This window comes from Gallinula chloropus, assembly GCF_964237585.1.
Source record: "Gallinula chloropus genome assembly, chromosome: 1".
In the NCBI taxonomy this organism is placed as follows: domain Eukaryota; kingdom Metazoa; phylum Chordata; class Aves; order Gruiformes; family Rallidae; genus Gallinula; species Gallinula chloropus.
The window spans coordinates 31,160,512-31,179,701 of NC_140085.1; the positions used below are offsets into that span (position 1 = coordinate 31,160,512).

Genomic DNA, 19,190 nt, shown 5'->3' on the forward strand with positions numbered 1-19,190 from the left:
AGCAACGCCGCTGCCTCCTCCCCGGGACCCGCCTGCAGCGGCACAGCCCTGCGCACCGGCCAGCCGCGGACACCGCGCCTGCTCCGGCTCCCGGGCTGCGGCGGCGGGTGTGTGCGGTGCCTCCGCCGCGCTTCCCGCGCGTCTCTGTCTCCTGCTTTACCCCAGCCTCGGTAAAACATTTCCCTTTGCGCCGAGAGCCAGTGGCCTGGAGCGCAAGGAGGCGATGGGGCTGCGGACCAGGCGTACGCTGCCGGACCGATGAGCTAGCTTCGGCTAGTTAACGCGAGGAGTTCGGCCAGCTCGCACGGGCAGCACGGCCGCGATGCGAGGGACCGCCCCCCCGTAAGCGCCCCGCGCCCGCCCCCATGGCAACGGCATCCCCGGCGGGTGGGCGGGGCCTGCCCGAGGGGGCGGGGAACAGGCGGGGCCGAGGGGCGGGGTTGCCCCCTGCCGTGGCGGCCGCCCCGGCCACGTGACACGCCCCCCACCCCCCAGCCCCTCCCGCCGCTCTCCCGGGTCATATGCCGGGGGCGGGGCGGGTCCGTGCGCTGTTCCTCGGGGCTCCGCGCTCAGCCGCACCGGGTCTCGCCGCGGGTTCGAGCGGCATCGTCTCCCTCCGTCTGGCGGCTCGCCCGTTTCCGCTGGCTGCGCCATGTTCCCCGCCGCGGTGGTCCGGGGTCTGGCGCTGGCTGCGCTGCTGGTGCTGAGCCTGGCCGGGGCAACCCGGCAGGCGCGGAGACCCAACGTGGTGCTCATCCTCACCGATGACCAGGACGTCTGCCTGGGCGGCATGGTAACCCCGCGGCTCCTCCGGCCTGCCCCCCGCCCTCGGCTTCCCGCGCACCCCGCCGCCGGCCGGGGCTGCGGCGCCGCCGTGGGCCCGCCCGCGAGTGGGACGGGAGGAGCGGGGTTGTGTGTCTGGGCCGGGAGGGAATGTTGCGAGAGGCCTCGCTCGCTGAGGCGGTGCTCGCCGCTCGACCGCCGGCTACGGGCTGGGGTGACCGGGGGAGGGTGGGGAGGTCATGGCGTGAGGTGAGGGTCGCTCCGGCGGCGGAGGAGCGGCGGCCTGGGCCCGGGGTGACGAGCGGCGCAGCCGGGGACAGGTTCTGTCTTAGCGGCCTCAGGCCGAGCTGCTTCGCCAAGGGAGAGTCGCGGTGGGGCGCGACGCTTCTCTGGGAAGCCGCGGAGAGGCTCGAGTGGGTCGAGGCTGGCGCTTGTCCAGTGCGGCCTCGGCAGCTCGCCCCTGAAAGCTCCCCGGGCTTCTGCTCTCTTGGGCTGGCTTGCGAAACCGCTGTGGTCATATGAGGCCCTGGTGAAAGGCAGTGCGAGCGGGCAGTGCCTGACAGCCGTGGCGGTGGGCCCTCCTTTCAAGCTGTGCGACTGCCGCGGCCCTGCTCCTTTGCCTTGCCGCTGACTTCCTTTCGGTATTTTCCTTCCAGACTCCCCTAAAGAAGACTAATGCTCTCATTGCGCAGATGGGAATCACCTTCATAAATGCAGTAAGCGTTTACACTAATGGTTGGAGCGTGTTGCTTGTATCTTAGGTCAAAAGGTCTCAGAACGGGTAGTCGTTTTGTGAAGCCTGTACTGGTTTCTTAAATTCAATCTGACTAGTCTTAGTTCTTGATAGAATTAAAGCTGCAGCTCGTGCTCAGACTCTGTGGGAAAGTTTTACTTCCTAAAAGTACTTGTGCCAGCTTCCTTAAGCAGTAAAGTAAAACCGAGTGATTGATCTGAATGCTTTTATTGCAAGCTGAGAAGCGTCAGCAGAAGCTGCCTCAAACCTTCAGCTTTGTGCGTGCTGAAAGCCCACTTCACTCTCCCTATTTTACTGTCTATTGCCACGGCTAAAATAATGGAGTGAATCCGCTGGCAAACCGGATTGTAACTGTATACTGGCCACTGTATAAGAACCGTATCTAATCTGGGAGGGGGTTGAAGGGCATATGCTGCAGAAACCTAAACCCAGTTTCGTGTGCAGCTTTTCACAAGCTAAAATGCTTGAGGTGTAATTCTGTGTGTCCAGAGGTAAATATGTTTTGATGCTGGTGAACATGTTAATCAGTCTATTAGCCGATATTTCAAAGCTATACATTTTGGGGAGAAATTATTCTAGAATATCAATATTGCATCTCGCTTTCCTCTCTTTCCAGTATGTTCCCAGTGCACTTTGCTGTCCCAGTCGAGCTAGCATTTTAACAGGGAAATATCCACATAATCATCATGTTGTCAATAACACCCTGGAAGGAAACTGCAGCAGCAAGTTATGGCAGAAGATTCAAGAACCGTACACCTTCCCAGCACTGCTCAAAGCTATGTGTGGATATCAAACATTCTTTGCTGGAAAGTATTTGAACGAGGTATTTTGTTGTTTGGGTTTGGTTTTTTTTACTGTGACACAGTTCATTGTGATGTCTGCCTTTCCAAAGCATTCAGTGATTTATTTATTTTTTTTAATTACTATTTGTACTAATGGTGGATCCCCAAAATGTTGTTGGTCACATGAACAGGTCTCTTCGCTAAGATGGGATAAACGTGATGCAAAATTCAAATCTGTAGCTTGGTTAAAATCAGGTTCTGTAGGTGTTCAAATGTTTTTGAAAGTATAATGGAATCCAAAGGCTTTTTTAGTCTATTTGGCTACATTAACTTTTAGCAGTGATGATTTTAATGGTTGGGGGAAATGGATAAGTGATTGGCTTACAGCACTGAAGAGCACCATCATGCTAGTGCCAGACCAGGTAAAATGTTAAAAGAATACTGAAGAAAAAAATCAGTTCGCTTCAATATCCCTCACTGATATATCCCCTTGAATCAGAGGACTATTTTCTTTTTTGCAGTTAATAAGGTATTCTAAATATTAAATTGCTACTGAGACAAATTCATTGGGAGAACAAACATTATTGGAGCTCTCTGCAGAGGTTATCCAACGCTTAATTATTGAATCACTTTTGCATATGTTCTTTGGGGCTGTTTCTTTTTTCCTGTTTTTAACTAATCTGGGGTTTGTAGTAGTTTATGGCAAGATGTAAAATTCAGCATTGAGAGCTCTAAGATCAGGTGTTCCTCATGTGATGGAATTGCATTTGGAGCCACGCGAGTTCTTAACAGCGTCATTTTCCTTGCATCTCTTGGTGGAAAATGGTGGTGGTATAATGGAATTGCCACAGCCAGGCATAAATGTGTTTCTACTGATGTTACTGAGGCAGCTCAGGGAAGGGAAACTCATCTGGATTCTTCTGAGCATCCCTTGACTCAGCACAGCCTCCCGTCCCTGCCGTTAGGCAAGCCATGTAGATGGGAGGGGGTGATCCTGAGAAAACCCATTGTGTTGCTCTGAGGCACACTCTGTTTGGAGTTTGGCTCTGGTGCAACAGCAACTTTAATTTTTTTTTTGCCTTTTTTTTCTGGCTTAAAGGCTACTTGTTGCAGATCACTTGGTACTGGGGTGACAAGAGGCTAGCTAGCATTGCTTAAAGTTCATACCCTCTTTTGTGGAGGATGATAGAAGCTGTTGGTCTATGTGAGATTTCCTTTAGTGTCTTGTGAACTGTTACCACAAAGCCTGAAAGTGGCCTGTGGGTGTTTTGATCACCGCTCCTTACCTGGTGGTTTATCCTGTGTTCTCCAGGAAGAAAATTTAAAATTTTATCAGTGAATTGCAAGCTTTTAGTTATTGTCTTTCTAGTTACTTAATCCTAGTTTCTTTAACAGGCTATGCATGTGGTTTTATATGCAAATGTCATAGAACCATGGAGTCTTAGGGGTTGGAAGGGACCTCGAGAGATCATCGGGTCCAACCCCCCTGCCAATATATTGTGGTTTTGTCTGTTTTAAAATTGAATTTGGCTTAATGTGGTTTCTGACTAGTGTTGAATAAAGTACATTAATAGGAAGCATGATTTCTAGCTTTTATTCATCATAATTGAAATGGTGAGTCATGGTCTGTCTCTCTTTCAGTACGGAGCAGAAGATGCAGGGGGCGTAGGCCATGTCCCTCCTGGATGGAGTTTTTGGTATGCTTTGGTATGTGACCCTTTTGTTTTTTAAAACACTTAATTTCAGTTGCAATCCAACTACTTGGACCAAAGTTCTAACTTGGGTCATGAAAGAGCAGCCAAAGAGCATCTAATGACTTAAAGTTTTTCTTCACTATTTTCTTACGTTGCTTATCAGATCCTTGGCTTTCACAAACGCTGTTCTTGCTAAGGCACAGGGCAGGGCTGGGGCGGGGGGGATAACCCAACTTGTAAAGCCAAAGTAGTGTTAGGTAGCACTAAAGTAAGTTTTGTGGCCGGAGCCTGGTTTTGTTGCTGTGGTGTCCTCATGACAAGTGCTTATCAATCTGTTTGACAAATGCTTGTTGGCAGCTCGTTTTGATTATTCTGGGTAATTGATGTAGATGTTGCTTTGTATAAATCTGTATGTGGCTTTGCTTTTTCACAGGAGAAAAATTCCAAGTACTACAACTATACTCTTTCAGTAAATGGCAAAGCACGAAGGCACGGTGAGAACTACAGTGTGGATTATCTGACAGACGTGCTGGTGAGAAATTTTGCAACACCTGTGTTACAGAAGCTGCTTATGACCAGATAATGCCTCATGCTGGGATGATAACTTGTTAGGCTGTGTTAGTCTGTAAATAGGTGATGGTGCTGTCGTGATGCTGGGTGGGCATTAATCAGCAAAGCAGGATCCTGGGTGTGTTTAGAAATGACAAGTTTGTGTGAGCTGCAGAGAGGGAAGGGGTTCCAACTGCCCAATTGCTGGCCAGTAGCCTCACTGAGAGGTTAATACTGCATGTAGGCAATGACTTAAATTACTTCATAGCATGTGTTACATTACACAACTCTCTAACAGATTCACTGGGCCAAGACTTCAGTGGGAAGTTAAGCATGTAAGGAAACTTTACACTCTGTCTTGTTAGGTACTATGAAGTGCTATTATCTTGTAATCTCCAAATACATCAAACTGATAACTTGGAAATGCCAAAGGCTAATCAATCTCGGTGTGAGAAGGTAATATATGGACTGTGCAAAAGGTATAGCTAACCAGAGGAGTTTTTAGCCTCTTTGCTCTCTTAAGGTATCAAATGCTTAAAGGAAAGTTGGAAGAGTTACTTTAGCTCTCTTGAGGCCCTGTTTAGCATGTAGTGTTAACAGGGAGAGAGAGACTCAATTTGATACACTGTTACAGCACATGAGTTGGTAGTGCTGGGAGCTCGAATGCAGCACTAGAGGAAAACTCTGAGAAGTCTCCTTGTGTAGTGGATTTGTAGTCTTTCACTGAGACCTCAGTGAGTTTCATTCCAGCAGGTTATTGCACATAGGCAGCTGGTTAGTGGGAGCAGAACTAAGGGATGTTTCTTCAGGTACTGAACAGCTGTCTGATGAAATTTAGATTTAACCTGTCTAAACCTATGTTGGCATAGATGAGCCAGAAGTGAGACTATCCTGTTCCTGGCATTGTACTGCTTTTTTTGATCCCTCAGCAGCTTATAAGCATTTTGTCCCACAAGGCACTGCTGTATAAACCTCCTCCTTGCTGTGCATTGCCTGTTGGTGCAGCAGTGTATTAGGATTTTCAGTGTGTTGTGTTTTACCTTCTGCCTGCAGTTACCAAATACGTATTCAGCACTTCAGAGCTAGTGTTTGAGTTTAATTCACTCAGCAGGCAGTGCACTGTAGTAAATGGCTTCTGCAAAGTTCCTGTGTTGCTAGATGTGACATACAAGCTTTCTCATCCAGACTTAGGACATCTGTGTACTTCAGTCTGGTATTCAGAATCTGAATACCTGGACCTGCACTGCAGATAAACCCTGAAGAAATCCAAGTTGATTTCTTTTATGAGTTTACTTGCATCATACTGTCCCTCAGGGTGTTCAAGGAAAGGCTGGATGAGGTACTTAGGGACATGGTTTAGTTAGTAATATAAGTGGTCGAGGACAGTTAGACTGGATGATATTAGAGGTCTTTTCTAAACTTTATGATTCTACACTGGTTTATGAACAAGACTTTCAAACTTCACACAGTTCTTATCTTCCCTTAACTTTGTTGGCATATAACTGAAGTCCAGCCCTGTTTGCTTAGATACACAAGTTAGGAGGAAGGAGGAGGAGGGAATTCAGAATTCTTTCATCTAGAGAAAGGACAGTATATCAAAAATGAAGTATGCTAATCAGACAGGAAAGGAAAATGTTGCAAGATTTGAGTAGTGAAGAACTCATCTGTGAGTAATATCTTTAAAGATTTAATTTCAAAGGCTGACCACGGGAAGGCCAAAATGGGCCTCACAGTCTCTTTCAACTTGCTATTTGAAATCGTGTACGGGCTGAAACGAAAAGGGAAGTGCAGTGAGGTGGTGTGAGTGAGTGGAGTTTGACACTTCCCTCTGCTACAGCTTCTGGCTTCACCTGCAGATATGTGGCACCCCTTATAAACTAGGAGCTTGCTACAGAAAGTGTATGCTATAAACAGTGGGGCTGAGTTTTTTTCAGAACTATTGCTGTTTCTGAAGGCAATAGAAACTGTTAAACTGGGATCTGTTGGGCTGGGGATGTCATCTGAGTGACTCAGACTGGTAAAGAAAGGTCCAATTTTACTTGATGTAAATCAAGTTTATGTGGATTTTCTTGATACTTGGAGTAGGCACAAACTTTTGATGAGCTTAATAGGTCTAAATAATGCAAATGTCTGAAATAGAAAGCTGTTCAGAGATGCGGGGTGAATGAATTTTAATATGAACACTTGGAATCTCTTTTATCATGAGCTGCTGTTTTGGACCTTTGTACACCAGCAAACAATAAGTTTCTGAAATAGTTTAAATGTTAGTTTGGCTTTTTCAAATATTTGCTGCTTCCCTTTTGGAGGTATGACTTTTTTCTTCTCCAACAAAAATGTTTACAGGCCAACATGTCATTGGACTTCTTGGAGTATAAATCTAATTTCGAACCCTTCTTTATGATGATCTCAACCCCAGCACCGCACTCGCCTTGGACAGCTGCTCCACAGTATACAAACAGCTTTCAGAATGTCAGTGCACCAAGAAACAGCAATTTTAATATCCATGGAAAGGTAAGCTAACTCACCAGAGTCTGGGTAGGTTATTTATTCTACTAGCTTGTGAGGGTGGGAGGCGATGACCCTGACTTGTGTGTTAAGCTTAAACAGTGAGAAGAACAGGCTCATGATGAGTGCTGGTTGTTTAGTTCTGTTAATCAGCCTTTCAGGGTAAGATAAGTTTGTTATGACTGTGAGATGATATTTGCATGACAGTGTCTTGTAAATTAAAAAAAATAGTGTCAACAATAAGGCAGTACAGTGGAATTATGATTGATAAATGGAAACAACTAATTCCTTGTCTGAGTTCCAGGCTGTCCTGAAGCTCTGGAAGTGTTCTTTCGTGTCTCCCAGGAGAACACATAGATAGTGTGCTAGACAAAGGCTCGGGTGAATAAAGAGGAGAGCCCTGTCCTGCTGCACACGTCTGCTCCTGTGTTTGGAGGGGCCAGGACTCGAGCTCGTGGCAGAGCAGCCCCTGGGTGACAAGTGTATTGGGCTCACCAGTGGACTGGGTGAAGCAGAGGGGGAGGGTCACTAAGGCTTTGAGAACTTGCCTTTCACTTCTTGAAATAACCTGCAACCAGAATTGCAGAGTCTTACAGACTTGTGGGCATCCGTGTGACCTTCCCCTGCCAGCAAACTTGGCCAAATATGGGCGAGCTCAGACTAATCCCCTGCTGCTTACTCTGCCAGGAAGTGAAAGCGAAAGTCACAAACAGTTAATCTGCTGAGACATTTACTTTGGGGAGGTTTTGCATTTTTGATTCAATTAGTTTAAAATACAGATGGACTCGTGACTGTTCAGTCTTCAACTGATTCACTTGAAGATTTGCTCCTAATGCTGAGACTGAGATCACACTGCCGAAATGCCTGTCTGGGGTCTGGTGATACTTCTCCTAAAGTCACTATGACTCATGTAGTACAGGGTGAAACTTGTCTGTACCTGAGGTCTGCAGCTTGCAAAATGACCATGTGCGTATCAGTGTGATGGAAAAACATGAATGAAAAGAGGAAGAAAGGGCTGCAGGCAGTAACAAAAACCTTACCCCATGTCTGTTAAGTTTCAGACTAGGCAGTGGAAATCAGACTGTTGGTTTGCTCTGTAAAAGGATCCCTAACTTTGTGTTAGGCTCTGTCACTGTAATAACTGAATGCTTTTTAAAAGAGTGAGCCAGAAACAATTTGACCAGCAAAGTCAGCAGCTAGCCAAAAATAAGGGAACTCCTGTGCTGAATGTGGAGCAAAAGCTCTGCACGTGCCATGCAGCACAAGGCAAGAGGACAGACTTGCCTAAGGGGTGGTAGCTCACACCAGTGGGTTCAGCAACTTTAGCAGGTTTTGCAGGAGGAGCAGACCAGCATCACCCTTCCTAGACACCTTAGCTGTGGTCCTTAAATGTGCATTTCTGTACTTGGCAGCGTTGTGGTCTCCAAGCCCAACTCTTCTTCCAGCTTGACTGTCTGCCAGGGCAAGCACAATCCCAGCAGTAAACACGTATGTGGGGTCAGGCCCTCAAGCCCTTCCTGCTGCAGTGCTTGCTGGGCAGTCTTACATTGTATGGTCTTGATCCTCAGCTGTGAACTCTGGTCAATGATGGGTAGCTGTCTGTCTGGTTTCCCAAGCAGAGCCACAGATGAGTGGGTTTTTCTAAGCTGTTCCAAGAAAGAAGCTGATTTAGATAAATGTTGAGTATTCCTTTTGCATGCATTGGTTTTCCTGCAACATTGGAGCACAGCTGATTCTGCTGGTGAGACGTGGTATGCTGCCTTAAGATCTCCCAAAATTTAAGAAAGGGACATAGGGAAACAGCAGGATTGGTAGACAGTTTTGTATGTCACTAGTGAAAGACTTGATGGGCTGATGAGGGGGCAGGTTTGAAGACTGAGTTGAGTTTACTGAAATGCATGAAGGCTTTTAGGTGCTCTGTTAAGTTTTTGACACTTCAGAGAAAGGAAGAAAAAAAATAGTCCAGAAAAGAGGAAGAGTCTACTGCACTAGGTGACTTAATCTGCCTGAGTTACTCAGCACGGTTGTATCTCATGCAGGGCCTCTCCTAGGCCCACCCCCTGTGAAAGGTGGCTGGTGCACAGGTGACATTGCCAGCTCCTTTGTACTCTGAAGAATTTTGATGGGGTTTGTGATGTCTTCCCTTACTTTTTCCCCTCTCAACCAACATGAGTCCTAGATGATTGGTCTTGGTTATGCTGTGTTGTCTTGCTGAGATGGACTTAGTGAATCTCCAGAGAATACTTTTACAACTACTAGGAAAGAGATGTGAATACAACTGAATTAAACTGGACATGATACTAAGTCTCCATGCCAAAAATCTTTCCTTAATTGGCATCAACAGGGGAACTGAGTAATTGAGGAGATAAGAGTCGCTTCATTGTGAGTCCCTAAAGCCTGGGCTCGTTCAGAGTCATTTGCTTGTGACTGCGTAACGTCTGCAGAGAGGAGTGGCCAGCTAAATACAGGCTTGAGCTGAGGGTGATGAGTGGGTCATCTCTGACCTACTAAATGAAAAAGTATAAAGCTGCACTGAGGTGGCTTTCTCCTTTACTCTGCTCCTCACTAATAGTAACCTTCAGGTTGCTCACAACAGACCTTCCTTTCCGTGTATGTGTGTAGCAGCTGCCCCAGTTCAGACTGGTACTTCAGGATGTGGGAGTATCACCCTTCACACAAGTTAGGTTATTTCTGTTACTTTGGGGGAATGGGTGAGGGGGGGGGAAAGGAGGAGCTGTTTCTGAGTGGTGCAGATGCAGCTAGAACAATCAACAGTGCTTCAGCTAAAGAAATGCTTTTGATCTGGAGTCAAAAATCCAAATAAAATGGTAATGTTTCTGCTCCCCTCAGTGGTCTCTAGCCCTGAGTTCACAGGCTATCAAGAATCTCATAGTGGCACCATTACAGATCTTTGTCCTTGCATGCCTGTGAAGTAGGGTAGCCCTACTTGGTTTTGATGCAGGAGTTTCTCACCACTTCTTCACCTGTGCTAGGATGCTCACCAATCTTAGTCCCAAAAGAACCCCACTCTGACAATCAAGTACAGCCTTACAGTGCTGCTCAGTCCTTCAGATTTTTTTTCATCAGACCTTATCTCTGGGAGAGCCTTCCCTGAGACTCCTTCCCCAACTCTGCTTCCTGAACTGCTTTGAAAAGTTCCCTAGCTATTTTCTCACTGAGGGCTGAGCATAATGGAGCTGTGCTGTATTCTACTCTTGCAACTTAGATTTTACATGAACCACAAGGGAAAACTGGAGTCAGGTCAGTTTGATAGCATTACCTGGCTCTTTCACAGGAATCATGTGGGTGTTTTACCCTAAACAGCATTTCTGTTGTAATTGGTTTTAAGAAAGGATCCTACACTGATGTGTGTTCTTTTCCTTTAGAACAAGCATTGGTTGATTCGACAAGCGAAGACTCCAATGACTAACTCTTCAATACAGTTTCTTGATGACGCCTATAGAAAGCGGTAGGGAACTTTTGTTGCTCAAGATTTCTACTCATAATTTGTATTGGTTTGGGTTTTTTTTAAAGAAAAAGTATTCTTTAAAGGATTGTACTAAGTCTAGTACACGTCAGATTGCTTATAATAGTTCTCTGGCATCTGTCTCAGCAGGCCTGACTTCCTGTTTACTTTTGCCAAGAAACTTGTCCTTGGCTCCAGAAACATTTTTCTCCCAAATATTGCCATCTTTTATCATAAAAAAGACCAATCATGTTTGGTGTCTCTACTGCTGCTCTTTCAGTGCACAGTAGGTTTTCATAACAAATGCCCTTTACCTTCTAATTCATGTAAGAATCTGGAATTGAAGGGATGTGTATCAAATGTGACTGACCGATTGGCCAGCTAATCTGATTTATTAACCTTGGCCCTCAGTCAGCAGTCTCTTTACATGGCAATACCTGACTGGCCAAGGCAGGTACTTGGCTTGTTTAAAGTGTTAAACTCTGACTGGTGGTTATTGAGCATTAACTTGTCACTTTGGAGGTGGAAAACCAAGGTTTTTTCAGGCTTGTTTTTTAAAACATAAGGGTAAAATCCTGCAACAAAATCTTAAAGGAAGCCTGGAGATGACAGGGTTCCAGAATTGAATTGCTGTAGTTACCTCAGCACACTGCTGGGCTGTGGAGGCTTGTTACTGACGTACCAGTGGCAGTCATTTGTCTCCACAGCAAACCCCATGACAAAGAAAAGAACAACTTGTAGCCATTCAAGGCTTTAAGAACACTGCAGTAATGGAACTTGATATTACAGGAGTAATACAAAATAGCTGATGTAGTCTTCAAGCAGAAGAGATCCCATATAGACAATTAAATTTGTGGCAGCTTTGTGTTTTAATCTTAACAACTAGAGAGAAAGAATAAGTAGTGACCTTGCAGGAGATAACTCTGACTTGTTGCCACTGTGTTGCTTCAGAGTTGGTCTTGACTGTCTCCAGATAAGAAGTAATCAATGTTTTGATGTCTTTCTCAGACACTACAGAATAAAATCAACAAGAACTTGAAGACAAACAGTCTGTTTCTATCTTAAATTGTAGCCTCAAACAGTACAGTGTAGCAATCTACTGCTTTTGCTTTTAAAACTTGCAAGCAAAATAATCTGCTTCCAGTGTATCTGCTACTGACTTGAAGCAGGAGTGCCCCACCAGCAATTAGAATTCTTCTGAGTCTTTCATACCGGGACATGAATTACTTTGTTTCTGCACAGGTGGCAAACTCTGCTGTCAGTGGATGACCTGATAGAGAAACTAATAAAGAAACTGGAACTGAATGGAGAATTAGACAACACATACATCTTTTACACATCAGACAACGGCTTCCACACGGGTAAAACTTCCACTTCTTACCAAACATACGTAGAAGATCCAGGAACTGTGGTAACATTTCACCCTCAGGACCACTCCAGAAAATGAGAACAGCATCTATGGGAAACAATAGACATGAGGAGTGCTGATCTGAGTCGTACAACAATTTGGAATTGGTGTGGGGTGTTTGAGGATTTTATTGTTTGGTTGGGTTTTTTGTTTGGTTGCAGTTTTTAGCATTAATCTCTGCCTCTGTGTGCTGGCATACAAAAAATAAGGACAGAAATGGAGGAAGGATCTCTATGCTCTCCAGGAAGAGTTGCCATGAAAGAGTTAACCAGTAAAAATCTGCCAAAGACCTCTCTGTGTCATACTGCACTTCTGGTTCTACCGGGTCTAAGCTGTTAAGCTTTGTAAGATGCGTTGTCTGTTCCTATCTTCCACTTTGTTAATGTAGTTCAGGTAAAGAACCTCTTCTGACTTCTTAAAAAATCAGCTGCTGGAAATTATGCAACAGGACACTAAAAACAAGATGCTGTGTAACTTTTTCCGTTTTCTGTTGTACAGGCCAGTTCTCTTTGCCGATAGACAAACGGCAGCTCTATGAGTTTGATATCAAAGTTCCATTGCTAGTTCGAGGACCAGGGATAAAACCAAATCAGACAAACAAGGTAAGGAAGAAGTTAAACCAGAGCATGGGTTTGTTTTTAATAGTTTCATGATTATCAGCTTTAAGAATTTATCTTCCCACATATGTATTTATCAGTGGAGTGATAGAGAGCATGAAGACCTCATTCTGAGAAGCTGTGTGCTCTTGCTTGAATCAGTAAATTTAAATAATTGCAGGCTACAAAATTAAACTGAAGTGTGAGGCTCACTTTCCAAAGGCCCAGCTGTTGCCTTTGAATGTTACAGGGTCCGTTAGACCTCGAAAGATGAAATTAAATAGTGTTTAGGGGTGTACCTAGAATTACAAGTACTTAAAAGATCAAAGTCTTGTTACTACATCTGTTAGGTTCTGGTCTTCTGAAGTAAGTTTTCCTTGTCCTGCAGATGCTCGTTGCAAATATTGATCTGGGTCCCACTATTCTGGATATCGCAGGATACGACTTGAACAAGACCCAGATGGATGGGATGTCACTGTTGCCACTACTGGTAAGCAGACAGACAGGGATAGTAACCAGTACTTCTTGCAGGGGTTCATCTTAAAAGCAAATACTGCATCGTTTGATAGGCTGGGTCAATTCGTAACCCAGATTCTTCCCTTGATGCCATTTTCACATGGGACACTCACAGCTCAGTGAAAAAGTAGATATCTTGTTTAAATGCAGGTGTATTTTCAGAAGCCCTACAACTCTGTGGTCATTTTGTAAAAGAAAGCTGTGTCATCCTTTGGCTAATCCTGCCATTTGTCATAATCCCTGTTTTGAAGGCTGTGTGTTTTCTACCTTGTGTCCTCCCTCCCCTTTTCCTTTGGATTTCTCAGTGTAGATGTAAGTAAGAACAGTTTGTTTTCCTCCCGAATCTTTGGTTTGCCTCAGTTTTCGGTAGAATTAGTGTTTTCCCCCTAAACTCTGGACATGCATTATAAAATGCATGTCCAGAGTTTAGGGGGAAAACACTTATAAAATGCATGTCATTTTATAAAGTAAACCTGACCTGTGCAATGAGGTGAGCTGAAGCCTATTTAAATAAAGCAGCTTGCAGTTGATCCTTTTAGTTTTAATTAAATTTAGTCTATAAATTGAAGGCAGCTTACTTGGAAACGTGGGAGATCATCCGGACTTAAAACAGTGCTTTGCTTTTAAAACCTTGTATCCAAACCTTAAGCTGTTCTTTAGACAGAAGCAGGTAAAAGGTGTCTAGTTTTGAACTTGGATGGAATCAAAACTCTGGAACTCATTGTTTTGCTCTATGTGCCTGAGATGGTGTATGTTAACTTTAAACCTCCCCCCCTCTGTCTTTTAAAATGCAGCTACAAATAGAGCAGCTTAAAATTTACTTGCTTCTTAAAGCTGTTTATCTTACCCTTACACCGAGGGTGTCTTTTTCCAGCTGTTGTGGTACCCTGATAAAAACAGCCTCATTACAGGCATCGGGTCTGTGATGTGGTGATATCAGGCTGTGCGGCTTCTATTTGGTATTACTGCATGATTCTTTAGTAATTGAAGATAGCACACCTTCTTGTGAGGGTTTAAAGTATTAGTATTGCTGGAGTTGCATCCTTGTCTGACAGCTACACGGATGTTCTAACCCAAGGCTACGTGCTGTTTTAAGACCACTCAAACTCAGGGTCAAGCTGCCCTGTAAGCAGTGGGCAGCATGTGTTGTGCTGGGCAAGGAGAACCCCTTGTGTTTCGCAGCACGGTGGGTACTAAGTCATGTTAAACTCTTAACCTAGAGAGGAGACAAAAACGTGACATGGAGGTCGGACTTCTTGGTGGAGTACCAAGGAGAAGGATACAATGGCAGTGATCCTACCTGTCCTGGCCTAGGACCCGGAGTCACGGTAAGCAAGACATGATCTGGTAACGTTAGAAAGTAGCAGCTATAGAATTAAATCTGTTGTGCTGTGTGGTTCTATAAGTAAGCTCCCAGTGTCCTGCTGAGGAGGGGATTGCTCTGTAGGTTCTGTGCAGCATAAGAATTGGAGGGAGACATCCAGCCATGTGGAACTGGTGGGTCCATGTGACCATACAGAACAGTGTCACCCATTCAGTGGGGATTTACAGGGCCTCAGGGCTGGAGAAATATGCAGGAAGGTGTGGGCTTGGTAAAGTGGGTGGCAAGGACATGTTCTTCCTAAACTTCCAGTGACCTCATCACCTGATTCTTATTTGTGACTATTAAAGGCACTGGGTAATTCCTGAATGAAATAAGGTTTGCCATAAGTAAAGCATCCTACTGCTGTTGTCTTTAGTCCTGGGCATTGTGCTGTTCTTTTCAGCATGTGTGTCGTAGCTCCCAGGACCGCTAGATCATGGTGAGTTTAACAACAACACTTTCTCAAATTTAAAAGAACAGAGTTTTTGCTTAAAGCCCCCAGTGCATCTGTTAAATTGAGATGCTGGTGTTTGTCTGGTAACTGCAGTTGGCTTGAGCTAGTACAGACTCTAGGAAAATGATCGTTGGTTCATCTTTTCCTGCTCTGAAGTTCATGTTTGCTGCTCACTCCACAGCACTGCTTCCCAGACTGTGTCTGTGAAGATTCCTACAACAACACATACGCCTGTGTAAGGACCCTGTCAACATCCTGGGATCTGCAGTACTGTGAATTTGATGACCGGGAGGTAAGTCTCTTGACTAGCAGATGTCAACTGTTCACAACTGTGTGAGCGACTGTCTGCACTCTTATCTGGTCTCAAGGTTTCCATAACGCACCCTGAAAAGCAGCCTGGCACTGCTTGTAAGAGAAACAGTGAAGTGTTTATCTGCTGGTGAGAATGTTTGACCAAAACACTGGTGGGGTTCTGAGAAGGAAAAAAAAGTTGGGGTGGGAGGGGAGCAAGGAAGGGACAGTAGCCTAAACTATGATTATCACCTTCTGCTATCAACTAACAGCAGCCTTAGGGGGGCTGTGCTGGGGCTGGATTCTGTTCTCTGTCCTACCCTAATTCCATGTCCCACTCCTCTGTATGACAGAGATTTTCTGTCATACTGTACCTCTGCTGTTCTTGTATTTATCTTTTCGGGAAGAACTGAGCTCCCAGGCTAAGCATTTCTCCTACTGCTCACTTGTTTGTGGGGCAAAACGAGTGTTTAAGTTACAACTGTGAGAAAAGCCTCTAACCTTAAGTTGCTTGGGTGTGAGGTACATAATGCCCCCCCTTCAGGAACTGCTTCAGTCTCCCTGGTTGGTGTATACAGGGCTGATCTGCCCTTGTGCCCACTGGCACAACACCTGCTCCAGAGAGCAGGTCAGGTTTGAGGTGGCCGGGTCACAAATCTAATAGACTGCACTGTCAGCAGAGGGGCAATGCCTGCGTCAGCAGCAGCTGTCCCCAGTTACCATGCCACCACACAGGGCATTTTCCAGTGACGTACGAGCAGCTTAGACCACAGGAGAGCACATCATACAAGATGTTTTTTGCCCTTCATTTTTCCACTTTCTGACAATTGATGAAGTTACATGAGCATTGGAGCTTTTGTCTTAAAAGCAGACTCCAAAGTTGGTTCAATACATTTGATGTCCATTTTTTTTTTTTTTTTCCCCCAGTAAGAAGGTATGGCTGTGGCATTTTTGGGTCACTCAGCTTACCTGGGTCAGCTAAATTCAGACTAGCAGCATTGGGAAGATGTAGCAATGTGGCTTTTAAAACCTTGCAGTAAACCTTAGAAGAAAGCTTGCAGCCAGAGCAAGCTGTCCAGATGCATCTTTATCTAAGTTAGATACAACCCAGCCAGTTTTAATCAGTATCATCTGCAGTTGGGCTTCCCACTGAGGCACAGACAAAACCTCAGCTGAATTCTTTGCGATATGTTTGACTGGTGTTTGTTCCACAGAGTGGTTTAGATTTAATGTACCAAAACCCAACTGTTCTCTAAAATCCTCCAGAGCCTTCTCAGAGCACACACAAAGCTCCTTGAAGTGTGGGCGCCCCAGAAGAGCTTCCTTGTATTAGGGTTTTAGCATCCTTGGATTCAGCAGATTTTGTATGCGTGGTCAGTTCAACTGTCTGACTTTGAGAGCTGGAAGTAACTGATGAGCACTATTGGTGATGTGACAGTTGTGAAGCTGTGGATTTTAAGATCTATTAATGACATGACAGCCAGCTTAGCCATGGCCCCTTGCCTTACAGTCATAAAGACAGGTTATGTGTATGTGTTAGAAAAAAAACTGCGGTGCAGCAGATGAGCACTTCATTGGCAAAGCTTTTACTTCCACCCAGTACTGAACTGTTACAGAACTCAGCCTTCTCCTACGTGCTGTCCTGTCTTTGCTTTGCCACGTGGCTAAATCTGCCTATGGGTGGGGATGCTGCAGTGTAGTTGAAAATAACACTTGAGACTCTATGCTCTCATAGTGCTCTTCCCAAATGATGGGGTTAAATGTTAATTACTGTTTGGGACTTAATACAGTGCAGGAACTCTCTTCTGCAGGTGTTTGTGGAAGTCTATAACTTGACTGCAGATCCCCACCAGATCAATAACATCGCTAAAACAATTGATCAAGAAATTCTAGAGAAGATGAACTATCGATTAATGATGCTGCAGTCCTGCTCAGGAGCAACTTGCCGTACACCAGGTGTCTTTGATCCCGGGTAAATACTAGTTCAATTATGATGATAATTTTAACTATATTTGTTTAAAATCAAGCTTTTATAGAGGGTGTTTATGATGAATATAACACTACAGATGCTTTCCTGATGCTTTTATTTTTTAATCACTATTTTAATTTCACCTACCAAATATAACTTGATGGTATTAATACTGCTCCTTTAATCTTGTCAGCCACTGTTGACTTAGAATAATTGAAGCTTACAGCTGTGCTGAATAGTCAGAGACAAGTGACCTCTGGTTTGCCTGCAGACAAGGAAGCTGCAGGCTGCTGTAGGCAGGAATCTCACAGATACTTGCTCTGATTGCTCCTGGAGATGTTGTTAGCAAATAACACTTCCTGCAGGCCATGGGGTGTATGTGTTGGCCAGCTGTTGGAAGCAGATAGCACTTCTTGCCTCAAAATTCAGTCAGTAATCATTTGGATTGAAGCTGCTTTTAAGCACTGTTTAAAATGTCCTTACAGCTGTGCTATGTAAGTTTGTCATTTGATGCAGCAAAGCTTTGTTAGAATGCTAGAAAGAAGCTGTTTCCAGAAGTGTTGATCGCTGCAGGTGAACTGTAGCTCTCACAGGCTCCCTTCCTTCCTGTAGGTACAGGTTTGACCCACGGCTCATGTTCAGCAACCACGGTGTTCGGGCTCGGAGGTTTTCTGCACAGTCCTTATGAGGTGCTTAGAGCCTCTGGCCATCAGCTCCCACTGACCAGTTTCTCCAGTGACTGCAGCAGGTCTGTCTCTGTAACTCTCTTGATCGCAGCCGGAAGACGTTTAATGGGTTCTTCAAACCCTGTTTGGAAGCAAAACCCTTGTCTTTAGCTGGCTGCCTTGTGCAGTATGTATCCTTTACAGCTGAAGTCTAACTCCAGTGGTTAGATGCAGCTAATCTGTCTTGCTCGGATAGTCGATTACCACCTTTGTCTTTCAAGTACCTTTTCATATCACAGGCAGGGAGGTGAACCTATGCCTACGAATCTGAACAGTTTATTTTGTTCTAAAAATCAGTAAATGCGTATTTCAGTTGGGTTAGATAGGCAGGTGCTATTGCACAGTAATGCTCATCCATATTCAGAGTCATAGACTTTAAAGGCTATGTTTAATTATAGGTTTCCTGTATTCAGCTCAAAGCTGTTGATGACAACAGCAAACTAGCCCACAATAGTGTGGGAAGGCATTAGTCAAAACTGTAGGATGTGACTAGCAAGTGTCCTGTGCAGAATTAAGATCTGTATGCTAAATAGTCTCTTTCAAGGAGACCACTTCAAAGGAGACCAGTGGGTTTCATGGGACAGCTTGGGTAGCTTGCAGGCAAGAATGGAACTTCAGCCCTGCTTCTGGTTTGAAATGCTGGAGCAGGTTAGTGCGTACTACTGAGAGAACTCTTCGGGTCTAAACAGGCTTCCTAGTGAGCTGAACAGGAGTGATGAGACTAATGAGTATTCAAATAAGGGTGCCTGTGTTTTGAGCTAACTCTTAAGTCTGTTAATACACAAACAGAAGCAATACTAAAATGAAAAGATCCACACAAAACCCAGCCCAGGGCACTGCAGTAGAGCTGATCTGTCTCTAACCTCCAAATGTCTTGAATTATCTAACACCTTACGTTGATTCCCAAAGGTAAATTATTTAGAGAGCAAACTAGCTAAAAATGAATAAATCGTTGCTCACTAGAAGTTAGGCTGAGGGGGCTATTTTAGGCAGTTTAAGTGCTTCATAGAGTGTTGCTTTTTGGTTGAGACATAACTGCTCAGAACCTGCAGTAAGTGGCCTTCACACCAAAGGACTGACGTCAGATGTCTGGCTGCAGTGCGTTATCACTTGATTTCCCTTTGGAAGGGTGATGTCTTTTTTCAACCTTCTGATTAGGCTTATCTGAAATGCAGCAGCACTTGTACCCAAACTTGAGTATCATGTCTACAACTTGAAAAACACCCTGACCTGTGTTAGCATGTAACTTCTGTAGGGATTCACTGCTAAACACCACCTAGGAACAGTGCAAGACAAGTTTGTGTCGCTTATGGGCAAATCAGCTGTGGTATCAGG

The 19,190-nt window shown here is 44.9% G+C and overlaps 1 protein-coding gene across 1 annotated transcript; it reads left to right on the forward strand.

Moving 5' to 3' along the window:
• Window positions 1-652: 652 nt before the first annotated feature.
• GNS (glucosamine (N-acetyl)-6-sulfatase) lies at window positions 653-17,818 on the forward strand (the record flags this gene model as incomplete). Its single annotated transcript, XM_084266714.1, has 14 exons — window positions 653-793; window positions 1,440-1,499; window positions 2,154-2,360; window positions 3,961-4,026; window positions 4,447-4,545; window positions 6,906-7,073; window positions 10,454-10,536; window positions 11,776-11,894; window positions 12,440-12,543; window positions 12,926-13,027; window positions 14,274-14,381; window positions 15,052-15,162; window positions 16,973-17,133; window positions 17,743-17,818. 14 exons carry the CDS (start codon window positions 653-655, stop codon window positions 17,816-17,818), a joined length of 1,605 nt encoding a protein of 534 aa, XP_084122840.1.
• Window positions 17,819-19,190: the final 1,372 nt, after the last annotated feature.